The sequence below is a fragment of the Myripristis murdjan genome, chromosome 19 (genome assembly GCF_902150065.1).
Source record: "Myripristis murdjan chromosome 19, fMyrMur1.1, whole genome shotgun sequence".
NCBI lineage: Eukaryota > Metazoa > Chordata > Actinopteri > Holocentriformes > Holocentridae > Myripristis > Myripristis murdjan.
The window spans coordinates 692,325-712,379 of record NC_043998.1 but is presented as its reverse complement, the minus strand read 5'-3'; the positions used below and the strand labels follow the sequence as shown (position 1 = coordinate 712,379).

Sequence of the window (20,055 nt, the reverse complement as noted above, 5' to 3'; positions counted from 1 at the left end):
TTACGCTCCTTTGAAACTTGCTGGTCATGACTTTTTAACACTTAAAAACACACTGTTTTACATTTATAATTAGCACCGCTTGCATTGTACTTTCATTGAATATTATTATATTATTGAAAATTATTTATTAGTGTTAACAATGGTTTTTTTGGGGGGACAACTTTATGGATGGAGGGATCTTGTCCCACCCTGACCCCCCCCGGGATTTCCGCGTATGTGCCACAGCATCACAGCTTTGCTCGGATCAAACTCATTGACATCTGGGGAGCAGAGTTGGACCATCAGGAGATCTGACAGTTTGCCCAGTGCGTTGCGTGTCGTCCTTCTGAGCTGGCTAGGCTAACCCTGGGCTAACCTCACAACATGTCACACGACGTCGGGGGAGCTATTTAAGTGTGACATACAACAAACAGACCACTAGCGCTAGCCGACAGGCTACGGGGAGCTACTGAAGTGCGACACACAAACATCACCGGTCAAACGCTAATGTTAGCTACCGTATGAATTTAACGCCACCTCTTGCATAATTTATTGCATGACTTGGTGCAAATATTTACCCACCCCGTGGCAGGTAGACCTCCAAAATTAACTCGCCAAGGAAATATTTTAGGCGCATTTGGCGAGTGGCGACCACTATTTTACAGCACTGCTCAGAGCTGCGAAAACTTACATTTTCCCATCTTGGCAAGTGGCTTGCTCACACTAATGTTTGAGACCCTGCATGAGCGCAACATGCGGCAGGTGAACCAATCGCGTACACGCTACAGGGTGGCAAATGGAGTCAGTATCACTGATTGGCTATCAACGCCGACACAGGTCCTGGTGTCCTGCTCGCACATATTTTTCGTTTTAATATTTATTTAATTAAATGAACTGTAAAGAAAAAAATCAGAATCAATGGAAAAGTCATAATATATTGGAGGGATGATGAAAAAAATTACTACCAATTAAAATTGTGTTAGTTACCTTTTACTACCTTTTAAGGGCCTTAATTTGGGCTCCTTTTATTTACTACCTTTTACTACCTTTTACAACCCCGCGGATTCCCTGCGTTTACTTCCGGCGCCGACGCGAGTGGCAGCCTTTTCAGCAGCTCCGTGTATGTCCGTGTTTGTTGTTTACTTTTTTGTTTACCACGACTGCTGAAGGCCTGCGCGTCAGAGCTGGGAGACCCTCTGCAGCACATCTTCAATCTGAGCCTGGAGCAGGGGAGGGTCCCACTGCGGTGGAAAACATCATGCATCGTCCCAGTCCCAAAGAAGCCATGTCCTACAGAGCTGAATGACTTCAGGCCGGTCGCCCTGACGTCACATGTGATGAAGACCATGGAGCGGCTGCTGCTACACCATCTGAGACCGCAGGTGAGCCATGCCCTCGACCCACTGCAGTTTGCGTACCAGGAGAAGGTGGGAGTGGAGGACGCCATCGTCTACATGCTACACCGATCCCTCTCTCACCTGGACAGGGGCAGTGGTGCTGTGAGAATCACATTTCTGGATTTCTCCAGTGCCTTCAATACCATCCAGCCCCAGCTGCTCGGTCACAAACTGACTGTCATGGGAGTAGGCTCACACCTGACGGCATGGATCATGGACTATCTGACAGGCAGACCTCAGTATGTGTGACTGGGGGATTGCAGGTCAGACACTGTGATCAGCAGCACAGGAGCGCCGCAGGGGACTGTACTCTCTCCAGTCCTGTTCACCCTGTACACGTCGGATTTCCAGTACAACTCGGAGTCCTGCCACGTGCAGAAGTTCGCGGACGACACGGCCATCGTGGGATGTATCAGCGGTGGACAGGAGGAGGAGTACAGGAAACTCATCCAGGACTTCGTAGCATGGTGCGGTTCCAACCACCTCCACCTGAACACCTCCAAGACAAAAGAAATGGTGGTGGACTTCAGGAGGACCAGGCCTCACCCGGAGCCCGTAAGCATCAACGGTGCCTGTGTGGAAATGGTGCAGACCTATAAATACCTGGGAGTGCAGCTGGATGATAGACTGGACTGGACGGCCAACACGGAGGCTCTGTGCAGGAAAGGACAGAGCCGACTGTACTTCCTCAGGAGGCTGGCATCCTTCAACATCTGCAAAAAACTGCTGCTGATGTTCTACCAGTCTGTTGTGGCGAGCGCCCTCTTCTATGCGGTTGTGTGCTGGGGAGGCAGCATCAAGAAGAGGGACGCCTCACAACTGGACAAATTGGTGAGGAAAGCGGGCTCTGTTGTGGGCACACAACTTGAGAGCCTGACATCTGTGGCAGAGCAACGGGCGTTCAGCAGGCTCCTGTCAATCATGGACAATCCACTGCATCCACTGCACAGCACCATCACCAGGCAGAGGAGCAGCTTCAGTGACAGGCTGCTGTCACTGTCCTGCTCCACCGACAGACTGAGGAAATCATTCCTCCCCCACACCATGCGGCTTTTTAACTCCACCCGGAGGAAATAACTCATTATACACATACTGCAATACTGGTAGATAACACGTAAAGACTGGAGGGGAAGGGGTGATTCCATGAGGCTGGATCAAGTCTGACAGTTCCTGAATTCCCAGTACCGGGCGTCAGGTTCTGTCGACAGTCTTGGTCTCATGGTTTCACACTAACTCTGAACCTCAGTCGGAGCGTGTGTTCCTCAGGTTAGGTTATTTTCCACTGCTGTTTAAAACTGTTAATACTTCTGTTTAAATTGTTCGTATTTCTATCTTTTTATAATCCTTGTTTATAGTGTTTATATTGCTTACTGCTATTTATCATGTGTATACTGTATATTTCTTCTAAATTTGCACATTGACCTACATCTATGCACATTTTATACACCCATGCACACGGTTTTTTCTGTTTTTTTTTTTGTTGCACATTGCTTTTTGCACACTGGGTTGTACTTAGGTTATTCTGTTGTACTCAGATCTTATTCTGTTGTACTTAGATCTTATTCTTTATTTTTATTTTTTTTATTTACTTAATCTGTAATCTGTGGATACTGCTGAAAAAATGTGAATTTCCTGCGGGATGAATAAAGTATCTATCTATCTATCTATCTATTGTTTTTTTTTTTTAGGTTTTTTTTTTTTTTTTTTTAATCTGTTGATTTGTGTGGAATATTTATATATACGGAAGAAGAACTGGGTAGTTAACATGAGCAGCGCCAGACACCATGACTGGAAAAAAGACATCACCGTACTGGACACATTGTCTGACTGACAAGTGATCAGGTTGGGTTTCCATTACGCTGCCAAACGGTGCCCATCTATTTGATCTGATATCAGATGTGACAGGACAGTCGATATGGAGATAAATTTATGTGCTGATTGAGATAGTAGCATTAAATAGTGGTTTTGTCAGTATTTATTGCATTGTTAATGTGCCTGACATTCTGGAAACCTGCCTGTGAGGTTTAGGTGACATGTGCGCACTGCGCGTCAGTCAGCCAAACGTCCACTACACCGGCTGTGCTCCGCCTGCGCTGACAGTAGACCTGGTTTCAGATGGCGAGCTTTGAGCGCACCTTGGCGAAGCCTTTTGGTACGAAACTGTCACTACGCCAAGCTGAATCTGTTGACACCTCCCCCTGCTGCAACGCCACTCCCATCTCAGTGCACCTCGGTCTGCCAAACTACCAAATTGAGCGCGCCTCGGATTGTGCTGCTCGAAACTAGCTCTACGGGGGGTTCGCCTCACTGTGCCACCCTGCGCTGCGCCAGGAAACTAGAGCCCCTTGTCTCAGTCTGCGGAACTCAGAAAAGGGAATTCTGCCCAAAATGTTGGAGTATTCCTTTAAGTCACAAGAACTTTTTACAGAGATTGGATGGTGATTTTTTTTGCCAATATGTGACTCTTAGAAAGCCAACTACATTCACTTCAGTTGTTTAGCAGAATGCTGAAATTAAACTACAAAAGTGACTTGTTTACTGTATGTGACTGTCATAACACACCAGTGGAGTTTCCTGTGACATCGAGTATATAATTATAAAATTTTCATACTCATTCATACTAATTCAAAACACATTAAAAACACTGACTTGACCCCAGCAGAGAAGCTGGCCACAGGGAAGAAGAGGCCATCACAGTTGAAGTTCTCGAACATGCCCTGAACCGGCTGTCCATTGATCCTGAAGGAGATACTAGGTGTGCTCATATCCAGGCAGCAACTCACTACATCCTCCGCCCTCAACAGATGCTGATTAGGTGAGCTGACTGTCCGTGCAATACAACCTACAAAAAATGGGTGGAAGAGGGGTGAGGGAGCAGGAAAAGGATGCAGTTAGAAATGACACAATGGTGTGCACATCCAAAGCAAGTTGGGTACAGGTAAAATAAAAAGAATTCGGTGTCCACACACTGAAAAATTAAAGCTCCCACAATTATTGTGCAATGATTCAACCCCTAGGGCAGTGGTTCTCAAATTTTTTGTTTAACCAAGGCATCCCAAGTAAATTATAATGATTTCAATCAGAGTTCAAACCTGTTGAACAAATACTAATATATAATTCATAAAACTCTTAACATTAAGGCTTTAGAAATGTCAATTTCATTTCATTTTATTTAATTGCAAAATTAATGATTAATATAATATTATTAATAATAAATATGGTCTGGTTTGACTGAAAATAATACCTTTGTAAAAATAAAATTCTCATTTTAACCCTCATTCTGAGTGATTATTATTAGGGATGTCCCGATCACGTTTTTTTGCCCCCGAGTCCGAGTCCGAGTCATTTGATTTTGAGTATCTGCCGATACCGAGTCCCGATCCGATACTTCTATAAAACCAGGAAATGATATGTTATTAATGATTGCCAAGAAACAACCGCGGTTCCAGATAGGTCAATATGGAAATGAAATGCACTCTTTGAGACAAATGAAGAAGCTAGTATAACAATTTAAGTGTTTAACAAACTGCATTTTGATAAAAGGCAGTTAATTGGCAAACGCAGATATTGATTAACCGATTTATTTGGACATTAGATTAACATTTTATAATTTAATTATTTTTAATTATTTTCTCAAATGTCTCCACACACAAACATAAATGGCAAGATCTAAGATACTGACAAAATATGTACAAACACAAACAGTAGCAGGAAATAAAATAAAGTACAGAAATTAATACAAAAACCAAGCGGTTGGAAACTAGTATACAGCTGATTGTTTACTGCGCGGGGGGGCTGGGTGCTTGTGTGTGAAAAGCGAAGCGAACAGCAAGTGGAACGAAGGAGAGATGGGAAGGCAGCCAGCGCACAGCATAGCAGCATAAAAACGAACACAATAATTACACAAATCCGTCTCTGATTAACGTTAGGGGGTTTAGTCACTTGGGGGAGTTTGGAAAGTCGCTAAGTTGTCATTGTATCAGCAAGTGGAACGAGGGAGAGATGGGCGGCCAGCGCACGGCATATCGGCACAAAAACAAACACAACAAACGTTACATAAATAAGTTTCTGACTAACGTTAGGTTATTAAGTCACTTGGGGATATTTTGGAAAGTCGCTATGTTGTCATTGTATCACTGGTATTTGCGAGCGCTTGTGTTTTTCGCGCTAGGCGATTCATACATTCCCCCTCCGCCTAGCCTACAACGGATATGTCGCGGCTGAATCCATCCTCTCAGCGTTCACGCAGAAACTATTCGCTGCAGTGATTGGTTAATTCCGTTGTCAGTATTTCATGACATATGGCCCAGTACCCGCCTAACTCCCTCCGGACAATCCAAGCTAGCATCAACAACAGATTCCTAAAGGAGCCGCAGATTGAATATGTCGATGTGCGTTTTTTCCCCTTTCCGCGTTCATTTGATTTGGGGGTCGGTGAAAACGTCTAGGCGGTGCGCCTAAGAAATTATAAGGCAGGGAAAACCCTGACAATAAATATACATATGTATATATATTATTTATCCGATACCTGATCGGGACATAACGTCCGAGTCCCGATCGAGTCTTCAGTCATGTGATCGGCCCCGATTTCCGATCACATGATCGGATCGGGACAACCCTAATTATTATTTTACATTTGGAGCAAAAAGGTAACTGACTGTTTAAACACCATTATGGAAATGGAGAGAAAGACAAAACAAAACAAATACTATGTTGGGCACATTAGTAGGGCACATATGCCGGCTTTTGGTAGCAGAATCTCTTATGCAGCGAGAGACAGAAAGCACGACTCGCAGGTTTTGTACAACTGACAGCTGTATTTGTATCTTGTTCTTGATACAGTATATGTGAGTAGGAGTTTGGGAAGGGTAAAAGCACCTTGATGGCACTCTCCAATAGGGATGGATAGATTCTCATGTCCCACAATCAGCCAAAACCTATCCAAACACAGTTCACCATATTTCAGTCACAGTCTGCAGTCCATTAGTAGCTCCGTGAATTCATCTTGAGCTTTGCTGCTCGAACTAGTGGCTGATGCTGATGACAACAAGCAGCAAACAAGAGGGGTGCAAACAGGAAATAGTGACTCATAGAAACATGCATGTTATACTTGATGCAAGTTGAAAACCTTATTCAGCAGGGCTAACATTACATTCAAAAAATAAAATTTAAATATTTTAATACTATATATTAAAATCACATTTTTAAAAATATTTTAAATATCGTGTATTAACTCCTTTGTACATATAGGGCTCCAGACTAACTTTTTCACAGGTAGCACTGGTGCCACCTAGCTTTTCATTTAGTAGCACCAAAAGAAATTTGGTAGCACCATATTTTACTTTGTATAGCGTGTTATTAATGCATGACCTTATCATGTTGATGAAATTTAAAGATTAAAAATGACCCAAACTTGTCTGCAAAATATTTTAATTTGAACTTTACGTTTCTCTGCAGCAGCAGTACAAAATAGATCATCTTCTTCATATAAACAAAACATAAAAATGAAAGTAGGGATGTTCCGATCACGTTTTTTTGCCCCCGAGTCTGAGTCCGAGTCATTTGATTTTGAGTATCTGCCGATACCGAGTCCCGATCCAATACTTCGATAAAATCACGAAATGATATGTTATTAATGATTGAACAAAAATGACAGGAGGATGCATCAGTAATTATTTTACCTGAGGGTTGACAGAGTACTGTAACAATATGTTAAATTGTTATTTGTTTTAATATGTAAATTACATATCAAACAGACCTAACAATTCAGCTACTAATGAAAGAGCAGTAGTATGCATGTGATAATATAGATTGAAAAATAAGCCGAAGTGATACCTCTTCTTTGAATAGACAAGCTAAGCCAGTGTGCTGCTGTTAGCCAGTGAAAATAGAGCGGAGTGGCAACTCTTCGCTTTGTTACACAATCTATGTCAGTGCGCTGCTGTAGTCTGGAAAGTTTCTTTGCCTTGTGGGTGTTGCCTTTTGGCTCGTACGGTGCCGGTGCCGTTGTTATTATGTCAAATTCCGAGTTAAAAACAGTCACCCAAATGGCCACGAAAAAGCGAGTTGCGCTTTTCGGCGCGCTGTTTGCATCCCTGGTGTGTGTCTGTCTCTCTCACTGGGTCTGTCTCTCTCTCTGTTTGTGTCTGTCTGTGTGTGTGTCCACGCTGAATCATACCTGTCACTTCTGAAAAGGATGCAGGGGAAGCAAAAAAAGTGCACTGGCTGCTCCACACCCTGTCAGCCACGGCTTACGCTGAAACCAGCTCCGGCAAAAAGTCCTGTTATAGGGTTTAGCTTTCTCCTTTTCTCTTGGATGTTGATTTCGGGCTTGTCGGGTCCCAGCTCCTTAACACGGATTTTTTCCGCTATCGTCCTTCTCGCGAAAGGGTAATTTAATAAGGATCTCACCGAATTTGGTGGAAGCTGCTGCTCTTGAACTCCTGTCATCGTTGCCGCCATTATCTCTCTCACTCACTCCTCGCGGGAATTTTTTTTTTTCAAAGGGCACCATAAGTCTGGGAATCTCACTGCGAAAAACAATGATCGCTGTCTCCTCAAGTAACTTTAGCAGTCCGAAACCTTCACGCATTTTACGTGGACATAGGGGCGACATTTCCAGCGCCCCTATGGCGTTAAATTTGGCGAATGAATGAATAATTGGCCAATTATTCATCATTTTCCCCTAGCAACCATAACCGGATTGGTTATTTAGCAGCAGGTCTGGGGCGCTTTGACAAGCGCCCCTAAAGAGAAATGATACAGTATGTGGGAGGAAATTCACTAGTGATTGAATGAATCAGTTGGTGTAAATGTTGTTTAAATGATTCAGATTGCATGTAGGCACACACTATTAAGTAAAACTAACACTGATGATAAAATTTGTAAATATATACATTAGAGATTTTTCCCCTCCACATCTGGAGGGGCGGCGCCCCAGCGCCCCCTATGGGCCAGCCGCCACTGATTATATTCAATATTTGGAGGAAAATCCTTTGCAGTCTATGACTGCCTGAAGTCTGGAACCCATGGGCAACATCACCAAAATTATGAGTTTCTTCCCTTGAGATGCTCTGCCAAGTCTTTACTGCAGCTGCCTCTATTGCTGCTTGTTTGTGGGTCTTTCTGCCTTCAATTTGGTCTTCAGGAAGTGAGAAGCATGTTCAATTTGCTTGAGGTCTGGGGACTGACTTAGCCATTGAAGAATATTCCACTTCTTTGCTCTCAGTAACTCTTGGGTTACTTTTGCAGTATGTTTTGGGCCATTGTCATTTGCACTGTGAAATGCCGTCCTATCAGTTTTGTGGCATTTGGCTGAATCTGAGCAGGTAATGTTGCCCATGTATGGGCTGTATGCCCATGCCATAACACTGCCTCCCCCATGCTGGACCAACCTGATCTCATAGAAATCCGTGAAATGAGCACGACCTCTTAACAACGCATTGTGTGCTCCTGGCACGTAACCTGTTATAATTACATGTGGCCACCACGCAAACAGTGTCCACTGAAAGTCAGTTAGGATCCGTGTCGTATGGTCACCACGCAAACAGCGTCCACTGAAAGTCAATTTCATGTGGGTGGTAGTTCATAGATCCCGGAAGTGCTTTCAAAGGCTTACAGTGCAGCAACAAAATATGATACAGATATGGGGTCAACATTTTCGGAAAGCTCTTGACCTCTACTATCATGTCCGATGGCAAACCAATAGGGGGCGCCACCAACTAGTGTCAAAACATGGAAAAAACATGATTTCACTATCTTAAGAAAAAAAAAAATTAAAATCTGACCATTCAGGCGTTCTTCCCACACCCAAAAACTTTGATTACGATTGCAAAATTAGTGATCACAACTTCATATAATAGACATAACATGTTAGAACTACAAAAGCTAAGGCGCAGGACACCTCTGTGTGTTGCAACTCTGCACGAATTGTAGTTCTGGTACCCCTCTTCCGGGTTAGGATAAACGTTGTGAAATTAGGTTTAAAAAACATGCATACAGTAGTTTTTCAAGAGCAAAAGCATAACCTTAACATGTAGCCTATGTTTATACCACGAGTAAAAATGTGTTATGAAAAATAAAAAATATATATAAAACTTTAGTGCTATTTTGACGTGTTTCCGCGTTTTTTCCACCCGCTCTGTTTCGCTGACTGAAAGGGTTGTGTTCAATGGCGTAACATATCAGCATATTATCAACTTTCGTGCACTTTATTACACTTTACTGACTTTATTGATGAAAGTTGTCAAATCAGACACGTCGCTGATAAACACTAGGATTATGGGTAATGTAGTGCTTCTCCGTGATATGATATCGCAAATAAAACGTGTTTTCTTAAAATAAAGTTGATATTATATGGGACTTGTGGACACATGCCATCGTTACACAACCTCATAGCTCGTGGTAAGTCTGCCTTAGGTGGTTACAATGTTATGGCTAATAATCAGATCTTTTTTTCAGAATACCGATTAAATTTGCACATCCGGGATCTATGAACCACCACCCACGGCGTGACGTCTTTGAAGCTGAGAACCCGGGAGTCATCAGGTTGCATGAAGCGCGTTGCCTTGGTAACGCCGGTGTTTTTCAGATTAAAATAAAATTTCATTCATTGATTTCAAAATGGCTTAAAATGTGATTTTTGTGGACTAGAAAAATATGAAAATGATGACATTATAAACTATGCAGTGGCGGTTCTGCCTATGTTGCTGCCCTAGGTGAAATTACTGGCTTGTGCCCTTCCATGTTACTACTCCTACCGGCCACGGCACCTGTCAGATCCGGCAGACCTGATCGGGTGGGCGTGGTACCGGCCGGTGCCGTGGCCGACCCGCCTGGTGCAGGCCGGTGGCTTTTTTATTCAAACAAGATTTTGTCCATATAAAAAGTAGCCTATTTTTCCAAAAAATGGTCTTGAAAAAGAGGGGTCATCATAAAATCAGGGTCTCTTTTATGCGGGTCAATATGGTAGGCCTAGTCTAGAAAACTGGCGATTTTTTATTTTTTTATTTTATTTTGATTAAATTTGCACTTCCAGGATCTATGAACTACCACCCACATGAAATTGACTTAAAGTGGACGCTGTTTGCGTGGTGACCACACGACACGGATCCTAATTGACTTTCAGTGGACGCTGTTTGGGTGGTGGCCACACATAATTATAACAGGTTACGTGCCAGGAGCACGCAATGCGTTGTTAAGAGGTGGTGCTCATTTCACGGATTTCTGTGAGATCAGGTTGGCTGGACAGATGACGTAGTATACCTTTGGTCATGAGCTGTTTCTTTCATTTCCCACACTTTTTTCCTCCCATCATACTGGTACAAGTTAATCTTTGTTTTGTCTGTCCAATGAACCTTGTTCCAGAATTGGGCAGGCTATTTTAGATGTTTTTTTGCAAATTCGAATCTGGCCTTCCTGTTCTTTAGTGACACTAATGGTTTGCACCTTGCTGTATTCATTTTCTCACAAACTGCCTGGAAAGCTTTATGCTTGAAAATTGTGTTATGGCTGAACAAGGTTACTTAAAGTTACTCAAGATCTTTAAACAATGTATATGGTGTAGTCTTACAACATTTTAATTTTCACATTTCAGGCCGATTTTTGTTAAGGAATAGTTTCAAAGAGCCCTTTGAAGGTCCAATACACACACGCACACACACACACGCACACACACACACGCGCACACACACGCGCACACACACACACACACATACACACACACACACACACACACACACACACACACACACACACACACACACACTCACCTGACCAGAGATGAAGTCCATCAAAGCCATAGGAATAGAGATCGTCACCAACCCCATTGCCTCCCCACCCTTCCCCTCCACCAGGGAATGGTGCATATCCATTGGTGCTGGCCCAGCCAACCCTGAGGTGAGTGGCCTCCGCTGTGACAAAGGGAAGAGCCTCGTCCACAAGTAGCTCATAGTACCATTTTCTGTACTGTGCAGAGCCATCACTGATACCCAGGAAGATGTTGGGACGCATGCTGTGCAGAAGAAGAAAAAGGAGGAGATTTGATACTGCATTCCATTTGAAGTTGATGTTTGTCTGAAGCTTATTTACATACTTAGAATAAGCAGGTGCATTATTTTCTTTTCTTGCTGTTAGTTTTTGTATTATCATCTCTGATATGACAAAATTAGTTGTACCCTTATTAGTTATGGTACTTGTATCCCTGTAATTGTAGCGGTAACTGACCCAATAACAGTAGAAAAAGAAGTTGTGTTTGCATTGGTCTTGGTAGTAACAGTGGAAATTACTATAGTTGAGTAATTAGAAGTAATTAGTAGTAATTAAAATTCAAATAACTTTATTTCTTGATCATTTGTGGTCAGGCAAAGACATACATTCAGAAAATAAAATACACAGAAACTATAAATGGTTAAGGAAAAACAACACACTTAAGATAGGGGTAGGTGAGTAGGTGGGTGGCTAGGTTAGGACACAGAGGTAGTGAAAAGACAGATTGGTGGGAGCCTCGGGCTTGAAGCCTAAAGGATTTACATATTAATGACAATTTAACAGTCTGATGGGGCGTGGGCACAAATGGTGGGCATGGCTTGCTTGTAATTTAAGGGTAGTGAAGGTTTGATAATGAGTTCAGGGAAGTAAAAGTTTGATAATCATCAGTCTGATGGATGTGGGCACATAGGTGGACATGGCTTGTGTAGCTGAGTAAATATTTTATAGTGAATTATTGTGGTATGTATTTTGTGAACATTCTCAAAACCTATAAACATTCTGCTTTAAAAATGAATATTACTGACTGCCTCAGCACCACTTTGGCCTATACTGTCCATATTGTCTATATCGTTTATATTGTTTTTTTATATTGGTTGTATATGCAAGTTTTTTGGTAGTTCCGGTTACCTGTTGTAGCAGGGGGGACGTTAGTTGGTGATGCACGCCCCGCACACACACAGGTAGAAGCTGCATTTTCCCGGCAGAATGGGACAGCTTCTTGTGATGGTAAGACGTGTTGAAACACTCCCCCTCATTGTTTAAGCTAGCCGCTCTATAACTCGATAAATTCACCACAAACTTCAGGAAAGAGTGATTGTAAAGCATACAAGAGTCAGAATATTGTTTTTTATTGTTTTAAAAATAGTTTTAATCGGCTTAAAATTTTCGCGGAGTTTTCCTCCCTCATTTGCATGTCTTCTGATCCGCGACAGGAAGGAGAGACCTCACTGCTGACTGTGCGTGTGTGTGCTGGCTGTGCCCCCTTTGCTATGCAGGTGTGTGTTGAGACATTTTCATGTTTATTGTTTTGAGTTTTATGCACTTCAGAAAAATGACTGCACTATTAGCTAAGAGAGAAAAACTTTTGTCGAAATATTTTATTTTGTCCTTTGTGAATTTATGGTGACCATAAGTTGGAAAAAGTATGACATGTTTTATTTGTATAATGTTTATGTATAATTATTTCTGTGTGCTCTAAAAAGAAAAGAGAATGGGACAGCTTCTTGTGATGGAAGGAGAGACCTCACTGCTGACTGTGCGTGTGTGTGCTGGCTGTGCCCCCTTTGCTATGCAGGTGGAATAAATGTGCAGATCCTGACACCTGTGTGGTTTATTGCCTGCTTGCTTGAGCCACCTTAAGTCTGCTACACTTGCTTGAATTTTAGAGGCATGGACATCTTCTCACTTAGGGTAACAGATTGTACTGGTTATTGAGGTTGTGAGTGGAATCAGATGTGTTTTTCCTGATAGCTCATTTTTCAAATATGGTTGTGAGGATGGTCTGGGTTTCTCCAATGATTATCCCACTCTTTTTGATGGTCCCATTAAGGGGGCATTGGTTCTCCTCACTAAGGGAACCAAACCATGCCAGGTGAAGCTGACGGTGAGAGCAGACTGGATGAAGCAGTTGTTGCCTGGACAATTGATTTGCCAACTTTGCCATCGTAGTTTGTGAAGGAACAACAAATATTGACATTTCTTCAATATTACGTTTGAATGTGAGCCTGTGATACATAATGGTGCCAAGATATGAATACTCCTCCACTCTCTCAAGAGCTGTTTTTAGAGATTTTAGAGATGTTCATGTCCAGATGGCGATCCTTGCACGAGCGAGAGAAGGTGTCCACTGCAAACTGAAGTTGCATATAAGCATAAAGGACTCAGCATATCAAAGTACCCTGAGGACTTCCTGTTAAGATGGTTGTAACTGAGCTGCAGTGGCCATTGAATCTCACCAGCTGCCGTCTGTCTGGGATGAAGGAGGACCTTCAGAATCGAGTGAAGGTTGACATACACTTGTTGGAACTTGTGGCCCATGAGATGGGGCTGCATGGTGTGTTAATAATTCACTCAACTTGAGAAACACCTACACCAGAATGCTGTTTGTTGATTTCAGCTCAGCTTTCAACACAATCTCCCCCATGAAGCTGATTGGAAAACTGAACACTCTGGGTATCAGTACCACTCTCTGCAACTGGATACTGGACTTCCTCACAAACAGACCCCAGTCAGTTCGGATTGGCAGTCTCTCCTCCTCCACTCTAGTGCTCAACACCGGAGCCCCCCAGGGCTGTGTGCTCAGCCCCCTCCTGTTCACGCTGTACACCCATGACTGCAACCCCCGTCATGGAGAGAACTCTATTGTGAAGTTCGCGGATGACACCACCATCATTGGCCGGATTTCCAACAATGATGACTTTTCATATCGGGAGGAAATCAACCATCTTGCAGAATGGTGCACAGAAAACAACCTACTGCTCAACGTCAGCAAAACCAAAGAGCTGATAGTTGATTTTAGAAACAGGAGGCAAAGACACACAACCCTGTCTACATCAATGGAGCTGAGGTGGAGCAAGTGAGCAGTTTCAAGTTCCTGGGAATCAACATAACAGAGAACCTGTCATGGACTTCACATATCTCTGCCCTGGTTAAAAAAAAGCTCAGAAACGGTTGTATTTCTTAAGGAAACTTAAGAAAGCAAAATTTCCACACCAAGTTCTTGTCAACTTCTACAAAGGAGCGATTGAAAGCATCCTGACTGGAAACATCACAAACTGGCATGGGCTGTGCACGGCCCAGGACAGGAAGACTCTGCAACGAGTGATTAAAACTGCCCAAAACATCATTGGCACCCATCTACCAAGCACCAGTGATATCGGGGAGGTGAGGTGGCTGCGCAGAGCCAAAAGGATCCTAAAAGACAACACCCACCCCAGCCACAGCCTGTTCACCCTGCTGCCGTCAGGCAAAAGATACAGAAGTATCTGCTGCCGTACCACCAGACTACAGAGCAGCTTCTTCCCTCAGGCTGTGAGACTACTTAATGCACCATCTGCACTCCTCCATGTTTAATAATTTTATTTTTTATACAATCAATTAATCAGTCAAGAGGAAACCACATTTTAATTTCATTATACAACCTGCTGTATAATGACCAATAAACTTCCTTGTATCCTTGTATCCTTGTATCCTTGTAATAGCCTTCTCCAGTATTCACTGGAGAAGGCCATGAACACCAGCTTGGTGAAGCTCATTTCGCCAGGTGAGCATAGACATTGTGCAGCAGCAGCAGCAGTCAATGGTGCATTATCAATCCCGGTCCTTTCTGTAGGTGAACATAAGTGGGTCCATGGAGCCACCCACTTCCAACCTCAATTCAGTGAGAGCAAGCTTGTCTTAACTCTTGATCACCTCTGATGTCAAGGCTACTGGGTGAAAGTTGTTGCAGAAGGGGTTGCTGTTTTTGAGTGCAGGACAGATGATGGAAGACTTCCAGGTGGCAGGGAGAGTTTGGTCCATTTGCGAGCATGTGAAGAACTCACAGAAGACCGCTGACTGTTGTTTGTCGCAAGTCTTCAGGAAGCAGCCATGTATGCTGTCAGGTCCATGTTCTTTATTGGGGTTTACTCCTTTGTTACCCATGTTAAATGCAAATTTCTTTCCATTGAGTGTTGCTTTGGCTTCTTTTGTAATGCAAGGTTTATTGTTTGAGAATATCTTTACTGTAAGACCTTCCATCTGTATCTCTGGGTCTGGGCAGGGAACATGATCTTCGTTCCAAGGATACTGTAGGTGAAGTGGTGCTGATCCTCCTGTATAACTGTGATAAGCCTGGTGCTGCTGCAGTGAATAAGGAGGGCATCAGGCACTGCTCTCCCTCACGTGGAATGACAAGAAGTGAAGACTACCAACGTTGATTCCCAGGGTCTCTGCTGTTGTCTGGGCACTATAACATGGCTATTCACCCTGTGTCTGATGGACTAAAAAAATGTACCTGCAAGAATATACACACATTTGCTTTAAGCAAATGCTTAAATAATAACACTTTACATAAATAAAACATAACCAGTATAAGGCTTATGTGTATTTTTTGTTTGTGTGCATGAAAGTGTATTAATGCATTTAGCGTTTATGAGCGCATATATACCTGCTGACATGGTTGACCAGGCGAGTTTGCAGTAGTAAGTCTCGGCCAGGCAGTAGGTTGTCACAGATCAGGTGTTGGTTAGAGCGCACGGCTACACCATGACACACACACAGTGAACACAGGACATCTAGTACCTACACAGTAAACACACACCAGAAAATATACAATCATCAGAAGCTGAAAAGTATAAAAAAAAAAAAAGACACACATGCAGATTTACTTGCAGAAGCAAACTTAAACTTGCCACTAATAAGCAGGTTTCTTGACAAATTTGCTGTGATTTGATTAGTTTGCACATGTCATGTGTATTAGTAACAAGTCATTTTTCACAAAATTAAACTTTTTAACATTTCCAGTGGCATACCAAAGCTTAGGTAGCTGCCAAGACGAATAAACTCCCAAACTAGGCATACCAAAGATCATTTGTGCAAATCGGGCAATTAGTTGCTACTTGTCCACCAACTAACCCTAACCCAAGACACCTAACAAACAAAATTTCCTTTTTTCTGTTTTTCCACCCAAAAAAAATTTTGAAAGAAAAGGAAAAAGAAGGAAGATTCCTTCCCAAAACCAAACAAAATCCACCACAACCAAAACAAAGGGCCCACCAATAAAAAAACCCACCCCCCTGTCCAAGCCAACAAAAACAACAAAATGGCGGCTGGGGAAGCCATTTTGAACCCAAACCACCACCAAACCCAGCTAACTTAAAAAACTTAAAAAATAACACAAATTTTTCCAAACCACGGCAGACAAAGTCAGACAAAGTCCACTGGACCCCAAACATGGCGCAAAAAATAGATAAACATTGGCAAGAAATACTAAAATAAAAAACTCCCAAATTAAGTCCAAAAACCTGGAACATTAGCTGGGACTTTATCACCCCAGAGGGGTGTACTACGAAGTAGGGTTGGGAACGAAAAACCGATACGACCGGATAACCGATTTTACAGGCGAGAGATACGGCTGTATCGGTAGCAGACTCCTCAATCGATACGAATCAGCCATGAATCCTTAGATGAATCGACTGTAGAGTTGAGGATCGGATATCGCGAGACTATGAATCGGTTGCCTGAGGCTTTACAGTTTTCATCTCTAAACAACGCGAGAGCTCACAAAAGGACTCTCCCGCATGCTCCGTAACGTTAAGGGGCTTTCACATAGCGCGTGCTCGGCGCAGACCTCGGCCACCACAGCCATTCGTTGTGTATGTGATCGCGGGACGCGAGGGCGCACCGGTCTGCGCTGAGAAGGGCACAGCGCGGAGCTGGTTGGCGCCCTGTGAGGTCAAATCTGGGTGGCACAACCCCTCCAGTCGTTTCACCTGCACCTGCACCACCAAGAAAAAATTACAACAACTGCACCGGCACCGTACGAGTCCAAAAGGCAGAGAAACTTTCCAGCTACAGCAGCGCACTGACATAGATTGTGTAATAAAGCGAAGAGTTGCCACTCCAATGTATTTTCCCTGGCTAACAGGAGCACACTGTCTTAGCTTGTCTATTCAGAGAAGAGGTATCACTTTGGCATACTCCTGCTCATTCATTGGTAGCTGAATTGTTAGGTCTGTTTGATAAGTAATTTACATTTTTAAAACAAATAATAATTTAACATATTGTTAAATTATTTAACATGTTAAATTATTGGAGTCAAACTTACTGGTAAACATCTACTCCTTCAAGATAATTTATTATGTTCAACAACTCTTAAACATACACTATCATTAAATACCGAGTGTTTGAGAAGCATATTTCCTCTGTGCTACAAAAGATCAGAAGTAAAAACTGCTCTATTGTTGTCACGGGTCCGGACAGAACCGCCACTGGTTCCATGCCCGGACCACGGTCCACCATTTGGTGATGCCCGGTCTACATCAACAAATGTTAACTATCGTATTGTTTTTACACTGTATCGAATCGTATTGTTCTTAAACCGTATCGAATCGTATCGTTCTTAAACCGTATCGAATCATATCGAATCGTATTGTTCTTAAACTGTATTGAATCGTATCGAATCGTTCTGTATTAAAAATATATCGTTTTTGAATCGAATCGTAACCCGTGTATCTAGATATGTATCAAATCGGCCTCATGCCAGAGATTCCCAACCCTACTACGAAGCAGGTTTAGTGGGTTAGCGAGGTATGTTGAGTCTAAAGCCAGGCTTTCCTGTACCACGAAGGTGGCTCTCTTTTAACCCGGCTAGATCACCATGGTAACTTATGCTTAACTCATAACCTGGTCCAGACCAGGTTATGAGCTAAGTTTAACCCCGGCTATAAAATCTCACCCAGGTGAAATCACAAAGTAATTTTTGTTCGGTGATTGGTGGCACATATGCACAATGCAGGTATACTATTAGTGGTGCACAGACTTCACGTTTGTTAGAAATATTCAGCTGTATCACAGACTTTGTTATAGTAGCCTACTTTTTTAAAGGAAACCCTTTATATTATAACGGTGACTGTCACAGCATCCGAAGGTGATGATTGGACGGGAGCAGCCCGTGGTGATTCAAACGCACTCCAAACGCCACTTATTCCGATTTAGAAAAAAAAAGATTTAACAAAAAAGGAGCAAACAAACATCAACAGAAATGGCTCCACAATTCTAGTTAAACTTCAGATGTAACAAACAATTATCTGAAACTACTGACAAGTAGCTCTAAGCAGTGTAAATAGTGGTCAAAATTGTCATGTAACCATGGTAACAACCGCCTGCTCCGTCCAACACTGCTAGACTCACCCACACACACCTTCAATCACCTGACTTAACCTCAGGCTTTACCTCCAATTCCGAGGCAACACTCCTATAAAGCTACTGAAGTTACTTATTTCTAAACTAAAATTCATAATACTGAATGAATATTGCAGCAATTATTTAAAATGGCTATAACAGTGACAGAATCCCCAACCTTTGTGCTTCCTTTGAAAAATTCTACATTCCTTGTTTACAGTGTTTATATTGCTCTTAGTACTGTTATCTGTATATACTGTTTATTGTGTAAATTGTGCTTCGTATCTTGCTATCCACTTTGCTGCTGTGATGCGTGAAATTTCCCCACCGTGGGACTAATAAAGGAATATCTTATCTTATCTTATCTTAATCGCCAGCACTCCTCTCTCGCCTCATTTGCGGCCACAGTGTTGCTCTTAGTGTTAATTTTATTTTTAAAATTTTCATAGCTTTCCATGAGGACAAGCTGCTCCTCTTGCATGAAATATGCAGCCCGTGAACGGTCCATTTTTCTTGGAAATAGAATCATATGACGCCAAAACGCCCCCTTTTATGTGAACGCGCACCGAGCACAAAGCTGACAGCCGGACTTAACAAACCTTGATGATAACCACCGTTGTGATACCACTTAACTTTGATTGGAGCTTTAGGTTTTGTTGAGCCTGTTAGTGATCACAAAGCCTGGCTATGTTGAGCCTCCTTCGTAGTACAGCCCCCAGCTGGCCTCCACGGAGGAGAAGGTCTAGTGTGTAAACGGCCGAAACCCTCAATGATTCTGTGGTGAGACTACTGATGAAATGTTCCATAGCAACCCAAAAATTAGGAACAAAAATGGGGGGAGGTATGTGTGCACTGATGTCACACATATACACACACACAGACTTATATGTAGGTGTGTATGTGAGCATGGGTGCTTAGATGCAGCCTCCTACTTAAAAACAAGCGCCAAAACACTCTGCCACCCAAAATTAAAATCATCCAAAAAGACAAAAAGAATATTCAATTTGTTACTCTGAACTCCAGAGTGTAGTTGTATTGCGGGGCTATCCAGTTTCACAATCAGCTGTTAGTTGGCATTTCCAAATGAGCTGTTTAGAAGGCTTGCATGAAAGAAACCTTTACGAGGAGCAAACCCATTAATTGCTGAGCATCACACAAACTAAAATTGCAATCATGATGAAAACTGCAGTCAGATTAGACCAAAATTAAACTTCTTGGCCATGTGCATGTTTTGCTACAAAAGACAACTGCATATAAGTAAAAACTGAGGAGGCCATGGATTCTTTTTTTTGTGCACTATGTTCTAAATAGTATCCATGAAATACTAAACTTAAGTCACAAAATCCTAATTCATGCACACAACTGATTATTTTTCTTCTCTCATTTAGCCTCATCTAAAAAAAAAAAAAAAAAAAAAAAGTGCCCACGATTGAATGATTAAGCTGCCACAAGCCATCTGTGTAGCTTGGGTTCTAGTTATGTCGTCTCGAGACTACATGCTCATTCTCTCATGGAAGATGCCAATAAC

The 20,055-nt window shown here is 42.6% G+C and overlaps 1 protein-coding gene across 1 annotated transcript in view; it reads right to left on the bottom strand.

Moving 5' to 3' along the window:
- Positions 1 to 20,055, bottom strand: part of ryr2a (ryanodine receptor 2a (cardiac)) — a 666,625-nt gene that overhangs the window by 428,513 nt on the left and 218,057 nt on the right. The window contains exons 17-19 of the mRNA XM_030078094.1: positions 15,793 to 15,926; positions 11,147 to 11,388; positions 4,026 to 4,218 (exon numbers count right to left, since the gene is read on the bottom strand). Of these exons, the coding sequence (XP_029933954.1) occupies positions 4,026 to 4,218; positions 11,147 to 11,388; positions 15,793 to 15,926 (569 nt within the window). The remainder of the gene's footprint in view (positions 1 to 4,025; positions 4,219 to 11,146; positions 11,389 to 15,792; positions 15,927 to 20,055) is intronic.